The sequence below is a fragment of the Leptopilina heterotoma genome, unplaced genomic scaffold, assembly GCF_015476425.1.
Source record: "Leptopilina heterotoma isolate Lh14 unplaced genomic scaffold, ASM1547642v1 Lhet_83, whole genome shotgun sequence".
NCBI classification, from domain to species: domain Eukaryota; kingdom Metazoa; phylum Arthropoda; class Insecta; order Hymenoptera; family Figitidae; genus Leptopilina; species Leptopilina heterotoma.
The window spans coordinates 829,975-845,029 of NW_025111188.1; the positions used below are offsets into that span (position 1 = coordinate 829,975).

At 24.9% G+C, this 15,055-nt stretch overlaps 1 protein-coding gene across 6 annotated transcripts in view; it reads left to right on the forward strand.

The window, feature by feature from the left end:
* LOC122511466 overlaps positions 1–15,055 on the forward strand; it is a 174,397-nt gene that overhangs the window by 66,848 nt on the left and 92,494 nt on the right. For all 6 annotated transcript variants that reach the window (XM_043626694.1, XM_043626693.1, XM_043626698.1 and 3 more), the window contains one exon: positions 3,734–4,031. In XM_043626694.1, coding sequence (XP_043482629.1) covers positions 3,734–4,031 — 298 coding nt within the window. The remainder of the gene's footprint in view (positions 1–3,733; positions 4,032–15,055) is intronic.

The window sequence follows — 15,055 nt, forward strand, 5'->3', positions numbered from 1 at the left end:
ATGTAACCTTACCTCAACCTTAACATGTAACGTTACCTCAACCTTAACGTGTAAGGTTACATCAACCTTAACGTGTAAGGTTACCTTAACCTTAACGTGTAAGGTTACCATGGCCTTATCATATATACTCACCACACCCTAACATGTAACCTTACCTCCATGGCGGAAGTTTTTAGTTCACCTCAGGTCTACCGCAGCAATATTGTGTAACCTTATGTGCCTTTCGATTAGTACTCAACATAACCTTACCTCATACTATTGTGCTATGTGGGTATATAATACTCCAGACCCATAAATTATTAATGCATGTAATTTAATTACTATACCAGTAGAATTTTTAAACCCCGACATTCTTTAAACGTATATATATACAGCCAAAGAATAAATAATTGATCATTCTGTTAACATTCTGCTAATTTTGTTTATAAATAAAACTTGTCAGTAATAATTAGAGAGAATTGCAGGCAGACTATTTTCATAACTATAGAATTATGAGCATAGGAAATATAAAAGATGGCTCATTTCTCCTGCTTCGGAATAATGCACTTTATTTCAATGTGCAGTAAATCATTCAAGAATTTTCCCTAAGCATGAGTCCAATTAACTAGCATTTTTTTCCCCAACTAATGTGAAATTACTTCCAAACATAGTTCAGGGTGGAAAAATATAATTTTGTTTTTCCCTGATTTCTAGAGAAAATTTAGAATTTTCCCCTAAACCTACACTGTAAAAAATTTAGGGAGTTAACGGACTCGGGAGTTGGGAGTTAAATTTTTCGAGTTAAAAATCAACTCCAAAAGAGAGTTAATTTCTAACTCCCTTCATGCAACACCCGCGCGAGTTATTTTTTCCATGGGGAGTTAGCATTTGGGTGTTAAATTTTAACTCTCTTTATTTAACTCCCCTGGCATTAACTCTCCAATGGGTGCGACTTTTATAGACTCCCCTGGGGAGTTAAAATTTAACTCCCTTTTTTTACAGTGTAAAGAATATTCTGATTCAGTCTAAAAATGATCCAAATACGAAAAAAATTTTCTGTTAACATTTATTTTTACGAATTTCTTTAATTATGGAGAATTATTCGAAACATCAATTAATAACTTCTTTTTTTTAAACTAAAATTCTTCTCTAAATCAATTATTTTTAATAATTTTTTAAAAAGATCTTTGAGAACTTTCAAATGAATTTGTCAACAATTCAATTTTACGTAAAATTTCAATTATTCGGAAATTCTTCAATTACATTTCTATTAGAAAATAAAAAAAAAAAACTCGAAATAATTAAAAAAAAATTCAGTTAAATTTGTCCAAAAAATTGATTCTACAGAATTTGCAGTTAAAAGTATGAATAATTCAAATTTTCAAAGATTTTAATTTGAAACCTTTTTAAAATTCAATTATTTCTAAAAAATTCAACCTAATAATGCTTCTAATAATTAATTAGAATTTAATTATTTAGATCATAGATAATTTAGATTTAAGAATTTAAATCAATTATCTAAAATTATTATAACTAAATTTCAATTTTTAAATAAATTTTTATTAGAAAATTTTACGAGAATTCAATTATTTAAATGGAAAAATAAATAATTTATTGAATTGAATATTTCTTAAAATTGAATTCTTCTGAATTTTCTGAATCAATTTTTAAATAATTGAATTCCGACAAAGAATTTTATTATTAATAAAAATAATTGAATTCCTGTAAAAAGTTTTAATATTTGTGTAAATAATTGAAATCTTAACGAGAATTTTTAAAAAATTTTTTAAAATAATTGAATTGTGGGAAGAATTTTATTAAAGTTTTTTTAATAATTGAATTCTTGCGAAGAATTTTATTACTTTTGAAAATAATTAAATTTTGCAAAGAATATTATTAAGCTTCCTGAAAATAATTGAATTTTGCAAGAAATTATTATTAAATTTCCTGAAAATAATTGAACTTCTGGGAAAAATTCATTTTTCAATAAATTTTAATTAAAAAATTCTACAATAATTCAATTATTTAAAGACAAAAATATTAAAATTGAATTTTCATTTTTAAGAATAATTGCATTTTTCGAGGAATTAATTTAAAATTGTATAAAAAATAATTGAAATCCTGCGATGAATTTTATTATTTATGAAAATAATTGAATTTTTTTAACGAATTTTTAAAATAATTAAATTTTAATAAAATATTTCAGAATAATTGGATTTTTTTTTAGGAATTCCATTAAAATTGTATTAAAAATAATTGAAATTTTGCCAAGAATTTTATTAAAATTGTTGAAAATAATTAAATTTTGGAGAAAAATTTTGCCATTTATAAAAAAAATTGAAATCTTGACGAGGATTTTTGAAAATTTTTGGAAAATTATTAAATATTGTTATTTTTGAATATAATTGAATTTTTGAAAGAATTTTATTAAAATTCCTGAAAATAATTAAATTTCTACGATGAATTTTGTTATTTATTAAAAATTAATTGAACTCTTCAATAATAATTGTATTTTAGAAAGGATTTTATTAAAATTCCTGAAAATAATTAAATTTTGGGATGAATTTCGTTATTTATCGAAAATAATTGAATTCTTCAATAATAATTGAATTTTGGAAAGCATTTCATTGAAATTCCTGAAAATAATTTAATTTCTGGGATGAATTTCGTTATTTATTAAAAATAATTGAAGTTTGGAGAGGATTTTAATAAAATTCCTTAAAATAATTTAATTTCTGGGATGAATTTCGTTATTTATCAAAAATAATTGAATTTTGGAGAGGATTTTAATAAAATTCCTGAAAATAATTGAATTTCTGCAATGAATTTCGTTATTTATCAAAAATAATTGAATTCTTCAATAATAATTAAATTTTGGAAAGGATTTGATTAAAATTCCCGAAAATAATTGAATTTCTGGGATGAATTTCGTTATTTATTAAAATAATTGAATTCTTTCGAAAAGGAGAAAATTTTTTTTGAAAATAATTGAAATTTTGCCGCAAGAATTTTATTACAATTTTGCAGAATAATTGAATTTCGTAGAATGATTTTATTATTTATAAAGATAATTGAAATTTTGACCAAAAAATTTTTAATTTTTGAACATAATTGTATTTCTACGAAGAATTTTATTATCTTTGAAAATAATTGAATTTCTGCAATTATTTGTATATTCTCCAAAATACAATTTTTTTTTGTGTCTTTAACTAAAATTCTTCTATGAATCCATTATTTTGTATAATTAATTAAATATATATTAGAAAATGTAACAAATTTTAGATGAATTTGAATTTTTTTAATTTTTCAAGAAACTAAGTTTTAATAAAAATTCTTGACTTTTTCCTGATGTTCCCTGACTAATTCTAATTTTCCTGATTTTTCCCGGACTTCATTTATTTTTCCGGGAAAAAAGAAGTGCTATTTTAACACTAAAAGTGGTGTTAAAACTACACGCAACATTTTTAACCGACACTGTGTGATTTTAACACTACATTAGTGTTAAAATAACACTAGAGTGTGTTAAATTAACACTAGAGGGTGTTAAATTAATATACATTTTTAATGGGTGTTAAAATAACACAAAAATTGTGTTAAAACAACACCATCTGAAAACTACACGTAAAAAATTTAACACATTTTTTTCTGTAATTGTGTCAACCCTGTTGCTTCTTTTAATAAAAAAACATACCCTAATTTTCGATTGTAACAATAAAAGTGAAAATAACAAATAAAAAAAAATGTCTCTTCAAAGATACGAAGTCCCACATCGGAATCGTCGGACAAGAGTGGAAGTGGCACAATGGATCACGATTCAAATCGCCTAGACGATCAGGACGGGCAATTTGAGGACGAGCAAGGACAGGAAGTGGAAAACGAAAGGGGAATGGATGAGAAGAGGCCATTCGAGGGTATGATGAGAGAGTATGCAGAATCAACGATGCAGGAACTTCTTGCGATCTACGGCCTGGCAGGAGGTGAACTTGCCAGGTCGGTCAGCAGGCAACTTCCACCCACCTTTCTCAATCCACCCAGCGGTCAGCAGCCCCAAGGTAAGTCAGTTTCAAATTCTTCTCTACTCATAAATTTCATCCTCTTTTTTTCGTTCCTTTAAAAAAGCAAAAAAAAGAAAGAAAGCTCATCGCTCTGTCACGTAAATATACACACTCGGATTACAACTGCGGATTAATTAGATCAACTGTAATTCGATTCTAAGTCCCCGTCTCCATCGCCAAACAACAAAGTCTTCTTGAATTTACAATAAGGCCTGTGTGTCATTCACTCAAAAACAAACACCCGAAAAAACATATGTTCTCTAATAATTAATTGACGAACTAAAATTGTTTTTCTGAATTTTTTTAATCTAAATTATTACTATCGTGACAATTTTAATTTAAATTCTTTCTACAGTGACAATTTTAATCTAAATTATTACTATAGTGACAATTTAAGTCTGAATTATTACCAAAGGAACAGTTTAAATCGAAGTTACTATACCAAGCAACAATTTTAATCCAAATTATTACTAAAGCAACTATTCAAAAATATAAATTTTTAGGGTTTTAAATATTTTTCTCAATGGTTCATACTTCATAGCCAAATTATAGTAATTTTTATTTTCGAAATTGCGATACTTCCACATTTTTTTACTTTCACAGATACTAAAAGAATTTCAGACTCACCAACACAAGTACAAAACACCCACAAAAAGGCACATATACATAATATTAAAAATCATCGAACATTCTACATTTTCGAGATCTAATCATTATGACGACCTTTCAAGTCACTTCACTTTTTTTTCCACCTTATTCAAATTATTTTAAAACATGAAAATGTAAATCGAAAAAAAGTTAATTATATATACAATAACTCGAAATGAAAAAGTATTTTAAAATTCCATTTTATGAATGTAATTTGCTCGTGTATGTAATATTTCTAGTTAATAAGAAATGAAACTCAAGAGATAAAGAGCGATATTTAGTTTATTGTACACAATAAGGATAAAATTCGATCTAAATGTAAATCATTCGGTAGTTCATTTCTATTTATATGTTAAGAAAACAGTTAACGGAGATAGAAAATTATTCTAAGAATTTCAGAAGTTATTTTTTTGATATATAAATTATTTGCGAGAAAAGTGATAAGTGGTTGTATCGCTGATAAAGTGTTACTAATAAATTTTAAGAAATGGGTTAAAATTGATCAAACATCAGGGAGAGGAATATTAGAATCGACTGTAAACGGCTAAGTAAGCACATAGATGAAACAGAAATGTGGCGCGCATTTATAATGTTGCCTCGCATATGCGCGCACATGAATATATGATGGCTTTGCAAGATGGCCGACTTTATAAGTCATAAAATTGTTTTGTGTTTCGCGCAAATCGATGAGTATTTTTTTTTAGGACACACGCTTTTAATTTTTCACGTTTTTTTTATCGTTCTTTAATTATGTAACAGTTCTTTTAATGTGCCCTGCTGCTAGCATTTGCTATATCGTTCAACGAACAACACATACTGAATCGCTAAATTTTTATTAATCATTTCATTTTTTTTTTTTTTTTTTTTTTTTTTTAATTTAGAATTTCTGTACAAACTCAGACTTTGCGCTCAATAATTAATTTTAAAAACGTAGTAAAAAGTAGCTTTCAAAATGAAAAATGTATAGTAAAAAATGCAGCTATCGAAAAATTAAACTTGACGACCAAAAATAGTTTTAGACATACTTTACAAAACTGAACAAAAATTCTATTCTATATTTTATTTTCTTCACTTTTTCCTAATTTTCATCAAAAATATTTACTTCTTTCATATTCTGCTAATAAATTAAATTCCTGCAACGAAAATTTATTATTCGTGAAAGCATTTAAATATTTATAAAAATAATTTAATTCTTGCCGAAGAATTTTATAAAATTTTTTTTAAATAATTCATTTCTTTCCACTAATTTTATTTTAAAATAATTTTTACTGAAAATTTTAAAAGTAAGTGAATTTTATAAACAATTTCTTTCAATTTTTAAAAATAATCGTGTTTATTATTAATAATTATTGCAATTAATAATTTTTCTATTAAATTATATTAAAATTATTCATAAAAAATTAAATTCATTTAAACAATTTTATTAAAGTTTTTGTAAACAATTACATTTTTTTTTTAAAAGAAGAATTTTATTAAATTTTGTAAAAATAATGTAATTTTTTTAAATAATGTTAATTGATAATTTTGAAAATAATTGAAATTTGCAAAGAATTTTATTAAAGATTTTATTCAAAAAATTGAACCTATTGATAATAGAAATTTCTCAAAATAATGATATTTTTTACAAAAATAATTAAATTCTTACCAAGAATTTGACAATTTATAGAAAAAATTAAATTGTTTCGAAGAATTTTATATTAGAATTGTTGAAAATAATTGAATCGTTATATTAAAACTCTTGAAAAATAATTGAATGTAAAAAATATTTTTAAAAGTAATTGAATTCTTCCGCAACATTTTATTTTTTATGAAAATAATTGAATTCCTTTGAAGAATTTTATTATTTATGAAAATATTTCAATTCGTGCGAAGAATTTTATAAAAATTTTTAAATAATTGCTTTCTTTCGACAAATTTTATATAAATTCTAATTTAAATAATTAAATTCCTGAGAAGGTTGTATTAATTATGAAAAGAATTGAATTCTTAAGAAGAGTTTTACGAAAAAATTTTGTAAATAATTGAATTCTGTTGGGGAATTTTATGAGAATAGTAAATATTGAAAATCATTGAATTTCGAAACGTTTTAAAAAATAATTAAATTTTACAAAGAATTCTATTAAAATTTTTGAGAATAATAAAATGTCTATGTGGCATTTTATTAATGTTCTTTGAAAACAATTGAATTTCTAAAAAGTATTTTATTATTTATGAAAATAATTGAATTTTTCTCACCGAACTTTAATAAAGTTTTTAAATTAATTGCATTCTTGAAAAGAATTTAAAAAAAATAATTTTCAAGAAATGATTTTTTTCACAAAATTTTATGAAAATTGTGTTTTAAATAATGTAATTTCTTTGCAAATTGTATATAATTTATGAAAAAAATTGAATTCATTCGAAAATTTGTATTAAAATTACTTTAAAAACAATTCAATTGTTATAAAGAATTTCATTAACATTTTTTAACATAATTGAATTCTTTCAAAGAATTTTATTAAAATTTTTAAGAATTGTTGCATTTTTCGCACAATTAATTTAAAATTGAATTTAAAAATATTGAAACATGCGATGAATTTTAATATTTATAAAAATAATTGAAATTTTGCAACGAATTTTATTAAAATTTAAAAATAATTGAATTTTAATAAAATATTTAAGAATAATTGCATTTTTTTCGAGGAATTCAATTAAAATTCTATTAAAAATAATTGAAATTCTGCGATGAATTTTATTATTTATGAAAATAATTGAATTGATAAAATTGTTTGTTTATTTTGTAAAAATAATTTGAAATTTTTACAATGAATTTTATTAAAATTCCTGAAAATCATTGAATTTTTATGAAGAATTTCGTTATTTATCAAGATAATTGAATTCTATTGAAAAATTATTTATGAAAATAATTGAATAATTGGGAGGAATTTTATTAAAAATGATTCTAAAGTTCTGAACGTTCAAATGAACGAAATTTATTTATTTCTTCTTCAAATTAAATTTTTACTACAAAAATTTTGCGTCACTATCAAAAAAATTAATTATAAAGGTTCTAAATGTAAATTTTTAGTTTTTAATTTTAATTAAAATCGAAAATTTCTGAAAAAATTTTGTATAAAAAATATTTCGTTCATTTGAACGTTCAAAAATTGTGGATCATTATTAAAACCTAAAAGAATAATTGAATTATTTCGAAAAAATTTAATTAGAATTGTATTTAAAATAATTGATTCTTTTCGATTTTCTAACAATTTTATTAAAATATTTGACAATAATTGAATTCCTGTGAAAATTTTGTATATTTTTGTAAATAATTGAATTCTTCCAATGAAATTTATGATGAAATTGATGTTTATTCTTGAAAATAGAAAGTTTTTTAATTTACAATATAATAATAAATGGAATACCGCAAGTGCTAGTGTTTATTTAAATTTTTGATCCTTATTAGAAAATTATGTTTAAAAATAAAGGGGGCTATCTGAATGATCTGAAAATAAGAATTGAGACTATATCGTGTATACACTTTGCGGAGAAAAATGAGCGAGAGCTTGCAGATCGTGATTTTATTTCGAATTCTCAACGGGTGGCAGAATATAAGCAATAGGCAATCCGGCAAAGATCTTTTACCTTCTATCTCATTCTTTCGGGGTGGGAGAAATATCATTTTGAAGAAACGTTTGGAGAAAAAAATCACGCATCGCTATCAGTTAATGAATCTTTCGCGAAGAAGAGACTGAACCAAGAGCTGTGAAGAAAGAAGAAGAAGAAGTAGAAGGTGGAAAAGGCTCGTCCTGACAATGGACGGTATGGGGCATCCGACGAAATTCAAAAAATAAAAAATGATTCCAAAGACTCAAGTGTACGGACTTTAAGATCGTTGGAAGAGTGCTTGTCCCGTCCATCCGTCCAACTGTCCGTCTCACTCTCTCTCTCTCTCCTCTTTTCTTTTCATTCTCCTTTATCCGAGCAGAATGATTAATGGGTCCACGCTGGGCATGACGGTTTTCTGGTTTTCTTCGAACTGGATAACACCCAATGAAGGGAAGCGAGAAAAAGAGTCCCGGGCACAGTGAAAGCACACATCTCATGTGAATTCTTTAACCCTTTCGAAACAAAAGAGCATATTAATGCGCCTTCAGTTTTCAAGGGGAATTTCAAAATTTTTCAAACAATGGATTTTTATTAATGATGAGAGAAAGAAACGTTTCGTTGAAATAGTATTCAGATAATTATAATTCTCTAAATTATGTTTAACCGAAAAAATTGTTCTTCAGACCTCGGACTCACGTATTATTAATGACACTTGTTTCGTTTCAAAATAGCCAGCACTAATGATATGCTAACCGAGATTTTACTATTTATTTACCAAACAAATTAGTTCTACTCTAAAAAAATTAAAGAGCCTAAATTAGTTAAATAATCATCAACGTCCGAGATCCTTTATAAATTAATTCATTGTCCGAATGTTTTCGTTTTATTTTCCTTAATTTATAAAGAGCATAAAAGTATCGCAAATTACCAAAGAAGAAAATTAATCTTCGTCGGACTGAATTTTTAAATAAAAAACTTGAAAATTGAAATTGAAATCCATTTGTATTAATTGTCAAACTAAAAATTTGAGATTGAATATGGAGAAGCTACTGTCCACCTGCGAACGCCAAGGTCACCGCTAGACGGCAGTTCAGTTCCTTCCTGGAATTTTCCCCGCCATCTGGTGATGGCCTTGGCGTTCTCAAGTGGAGAAATTAAACCACCATTTTATTTTCCGAAGATAGAATTTTTATTTCTAAATTCAGCCCGACGAAGATTAATTTTCTCGTTTGGTGATTAATTCGAAATTTACCGAAATTGTATTAAAATTGTATTAAATTTGTATTAAATTTGCCCAAAAAAATTTATACAGTGAAATTAACATATAAAAAGAAATATTCTGTCAATCAAAAAAGACTACAAATTGTATTTACATTTTCAAAGCGCTAAAGAACCTGTTGAGATTGATTCATAGTGTGCGCTGGGTTTTTACTTTTTACACGCAGGAAGAGATATTATAACATTTGCAAGGTGTGTGAGAGGCGTTGATTGTGAATTTAAAACGTAGGTGGTTATAATACATATAAAGGAGAGGTGAAAGATGTCGAGCGCGAAACTGACACTCCGCACACCATTTGTCGCTTTGATCTTTTCTCTTAATGTTTTCACAAACTTGCATGGCAAAGGGAAAAGAAGCGCGGCAACTATAAGATTTGACTTTGGCGTAAAGCTTTTAACGCTTAAAGTGTGTTTTTATTTATTTTTTTGTTTTCATTCTCGCACGATTCCACGTGCGCGCGCTTTAACAGCCCCCCATATAAAGCGTGGCTAATTCAATTTAACGCCACCAGTTTTCTTAAATTGGGAGAGTCATTTCATTAAATGTATGAGAGGAATCTGGTAATTAACTAAACTACAGAATTCAAAAAGGGCTAGACATAATCACTTCCGTTTTAATAGCCGCAGTTAGTCGTTGACTATATTCTCAAAAATTATAATCAAATTCTTTAAAACAATTCAATTATTTAAAAAAAATATTCGAAATTCAATTATTTTCAATATCTACTATTTTCATAAAATTTCGCAAAAGAATTCAATTATTAAAAAAAAATTGATAAAATTAATCGAAACTTCAATTATTTTTGAATGCATTTCAATGAAATTCTTTGCAAAATTTAATTATTTTCATAAATAACAATAATTATCACAAGAATTCAATCCAATTAAAACTTATTCGAATTTCGTATTCAGAAAATAATAAAAAATTTCAAACGATTTTTCAGTAATAAAAAAAACAGGGGTTCGTACAATTCGCGCCATTATTCCTCAATATATGCATACGACGAATTCATATTTTAATATCAAAAACATTTTCATATTTAAAAATTCTATTAGTTTCTATTATAGTCACTTTTCCTATCTACCCTTTGTATCGGGTGAACATTTTTTTTTTTATCAAAAATCAGGAACCCCCTTTTTCAAGAAAGAATGAAAGGGAAGTAATGTTTTAATTTGTAGAACGAAAACGTGCTTTAGGAGATTTTCGCCTCCCTTTTTTTTATATATATATATAAAATATTCTTTTCTTTGTCTGTTTGTATAAAGTTCAAAACCGGACGGGTTTAATTTGAAACTGCTACAATCGAGAATAGGGGGGAAACTGGGGATTAGGAGTATTAAGGGGAGCCGGATCGGTTTGCTATGCTTTTATGTCTGTGCAAGAAAGCTTCTCCTGCCCTTCTTCGCTAACAACATGTCGTTATATATTTGCCTCTAAAATTTCTAATATTGCAAACAAAAGCATATTTTTAATTCCTCATTTTGAGGAAATTTGAAATTTTCCTTCATTATGTACTCTTAGAATTTTTTAAAGCATTTTCAATTTGAAGTTAAAATTAAAAATAAAATTTAAAATTGAAGTTAACATTTAAATAGAAATTGAAAAGTGAAATTAGCGTTAAAATTGAAATTAACGTTGAAATTGAAATTAACATTAAAATTGAAATGAAAATTGACCATGCAACCTGGAAAACCTGGAAATGTCAGGGAATTTTATAAACCTTGAGAAAACCTGAAAAGTCAGGGAATTTTTATTGGAATCCAGGAAAATTATTGTTTTCTAAAGTTATTGTGCTTATTCTTGAAATCTAACTTTTCTTTAATTCAATTTTAAAAGAGTTGCCTTCACAATTTTTCTTCGCATTAATTCAAAATATTGTCATAAATAATCAAATGTTTTTTACAGAGATTCAATTATTTTCATAAATAATAAAAAACTTTATAGATTTACAATTATTTTCATAAAAAATATAACTCATCGCAGAATTTCAATTATTTTTAATACAATTTTAATGGAATTTCTCGAAAAATGTAATTATTCGTAAAAATTTTATTAAAATTCATCAAAGAAATTCAATTATTTTAAAAAGCTTTCCTTCAATTTATTGATTAGAATTTAAGTATTATTGTTAATACATTTTTAATTAAATTTCTTGAAAGAATTAAATTATTTTCAAAAATTTTAATGAATATCTTTTTAACAATTAAATTTATTTTCAAAATAATTTTAATAAAATTCTTCGTAGAAATTTCATTAATTTCTATAATTTATAAAAATTCAATTATTTTCAATATCTACTATTTCAATAAAATTTCATAAAAGAATTCAATTAAGTATTTAAAAAGAAATATTATTAAAAAAATTCGTCTGAAGAATTCAATTATTTTCAAAAGTAATAAAATTCTTCGCAAAAATTAAATTATGTTCACAAATATAAAAAAAAATTCTCGTCAAAATTTCAATTGTCTTTATAAATAATAAAATTCTTCTTCGTAATTCAATTATTTTCAAAAATTTTTATAAAATTCTTGGCAAAATTTCACAGGAATTCAATTACTTACAAAAATTTTAATAAATTTCTTCTAAATAATTCAATTATTTTCATAAATCAATTAATTAAATCAATCTCTTCAAAATTTAAATTATTTTTATTAAAAAAAACAATTCTTCTCCGAACTTCAATTATTTTTAAAAATAATAAAATTCTTCTCCGAATATCAATTATTTTCAAAAATTTTAATAAAATTCTTTTCAAAATTTTACAAGAATTCGATTATTTACAATAATTTTATTAAGTTTCTTCTAAATAATTCAATTATTTTCATAAATAATAAAATTTTCACAGGATTTCAATTATTTAAACTACAAAATTTCATAAAATTTTTGGAAAGAAATCAATTATTTTAAAAGATTTTTATAAAATTCGTCACAAGAATTCAATTATTTAAAAAAAATTAACAAAATTCGTTGCAAGAATTCAATTATTTACAAATTTTTTATAAATTTCTTTGCAATAATTCCATTATTTTCAAAAATATTAAATTTATTTTCACAGAGATTCAATTATTTTTATAAATATTGAAGAACTGTTTCGAAAATTATTAAAAATAATAAATTTATGGTAGATGTTTAGTTAAAAACACAAAAAAAAATTCAATTTTGTAAAAGTTACAAATTATTGCAAAATTTCAATTATTTTCAAGAGTAATAATATTCTCCGCAAAAATTCAATTATTGTTCAAAAGTAATAAAATTCTTCTTCCGGATTCAATTATTTTCACAAATAATAAAACTCATTGCTGAATTTCAATTATTTTTAATACAATTTTAATCGAATGTCTCGAAAAATGTAATTATTCTTAAAAATTTTATTAAAATTCGTTGATAGAATCCAATTATTTAAAAATTTTGTTGATAACGATTCTTTATGAGATATGAATTTTAAGAAACATTCAATTATTCAATAAATTACTTATTTTTATATTTAAATAATTGAATTGTCGTCGAATTTTCTAATTATAATTAATTCAAATATGAATTTCAGTTAAAATTGTAGACAATTGAATTTTGATCTTTGAATGTTTGAATTTTTCATACTTTTTAACTGAAAGTTGTGTGGATTTAATTTTTTTGAAAAAGTTCAATTGAATATTTTTTAAGTTATTTGATGTTTTTATTTTCTAATATTTGATTGAAGAATTTCTGAATAATCGATGAAATTTCGTAAAATTGAATTGTAAACAAAAGGATGTGAAAATGTTGAAAGAAATGTTTTAAAAATTATTAATAATAATGAATAATAATTAATTTAGAGAAGAATTTTAGTTAAAAATTTTTGAAAACAAGAATTGAATTAAAATGATGAAAGTAATCTTGAATAAGTTACAGTATATTCTTATAATATAAAATGATTTTATCAATCGGTCATTTTTAATTATTATAAAACATGAAGATAACGATGACTCCGAGTCGAAGACTCGGAGTTATCGATATTTTCATGTTTTATAACAATTTTTTATAAGATGTTTAATTTAAAAAATTTAAATAGAGATAGAAATAGAAATTAAAATATAAATTGAAATTAACATTAAAATGAAAATGAAAATGAAAATTAAAATTACTGACAGGCAAAACGAGAATAGAATTGAGATGGTCATTTAAAAAGTGAGAGGAAATGATGCAGCACGTGCGTAGCAGGCTACCTTCATATGCGGAGCTCGTAAAACGTTTCATAAAGTTTAATAAAACGTTTCACGATCTTGCGCCGTTTTGCAGACTCCGCAACCACCGCAGAGAGTGAATACCTTCTCTCTCACTCTCTTTCTCAGTCTCGCGGGAAATGTTTTCGCGAGCGCAGGAAGAAGATAAAACGAGTCCGAGACGAAGAGACTCAACAGGTCTCTGATAGCGAACTGACACCCTATCTTTGTGTCTCGCGTTACACCACTGTACCTACTCACTTGATTCGAGAGTAAAATTTATTTCAATGCAAACCTCCGAGGCATTTTGTCTCCTTTCAGAAAAGATTCATTGGATGTTGTTTCAACCTCCATTACAATCCACAGAATCGTAATTGAATTTCTTTTTTCTACTCTTTTTTTATCATGAGAATGAAATAATTCTTGAAACACAAACTTATATTATAAACACAAACTGGTTTTATTATTTATTTTGTTTAATCACTCGAGACTTGTTTTACTTGCCTAGAAATATATTGAGAACGAAAAGAAAAATTGTTGCATAAATATACACACATCGAATACAATCGATATGTACTTACAATCCTAACTTTATTTGAACAAATTAAAACAATTATTTAATTATTTAAACACAATTCCTGGTGTATTTTTTTAGAACTTATTTCTTTTTTCTAAATACATTTCCCAATTTACTATTTTTGAAATTCGTTATTTTCTAACTGGACCATTTTTATAAAAATTAATTCTACATCTGAGGGTTCTAAAATGGGAATTATTGTTCTCTTTACCTTCATTTCCGGGTCAATTGACTCGCCTGGGGAGTTTTGCTTTTTTTTTGTTCGTCAATTAGGCACTGAGTCAGAAATATAAGTTGAATGGTTTTTAAGCTCTTATTCATAGGAGAAAACATGTGGGAATACAGCTTTTTCCAATTGTCGAGAAGTCACTTAATTACAACAAATAGAGTCCACTAATCTAAAATTTCGTTTTTCGAAATATTTCCGAAGGGAATTCTTCATATTTCAATAAAACCGAAGTATTAAAATTTTTGAAAATAAATAAAAAAAACTGTCATTTTTTGAAAATAGTCGAAAAAAGGCATAATATCCAAGAGCTGTAATAATAATACTAAAAAATAAAATAAACCGATAAGTCGAAAAAGTCATAGAATAAAAAATCCAATCCGAACCATTTTCTAAAAAAAAAACGTGGGAACAAAAATTCTTTCTTTTCGGAAAAAAAGAATCATTTTTCAAAGATGCGATCATTATACATAATGATTAAAGGAACGAATGATTGAAAAAGTG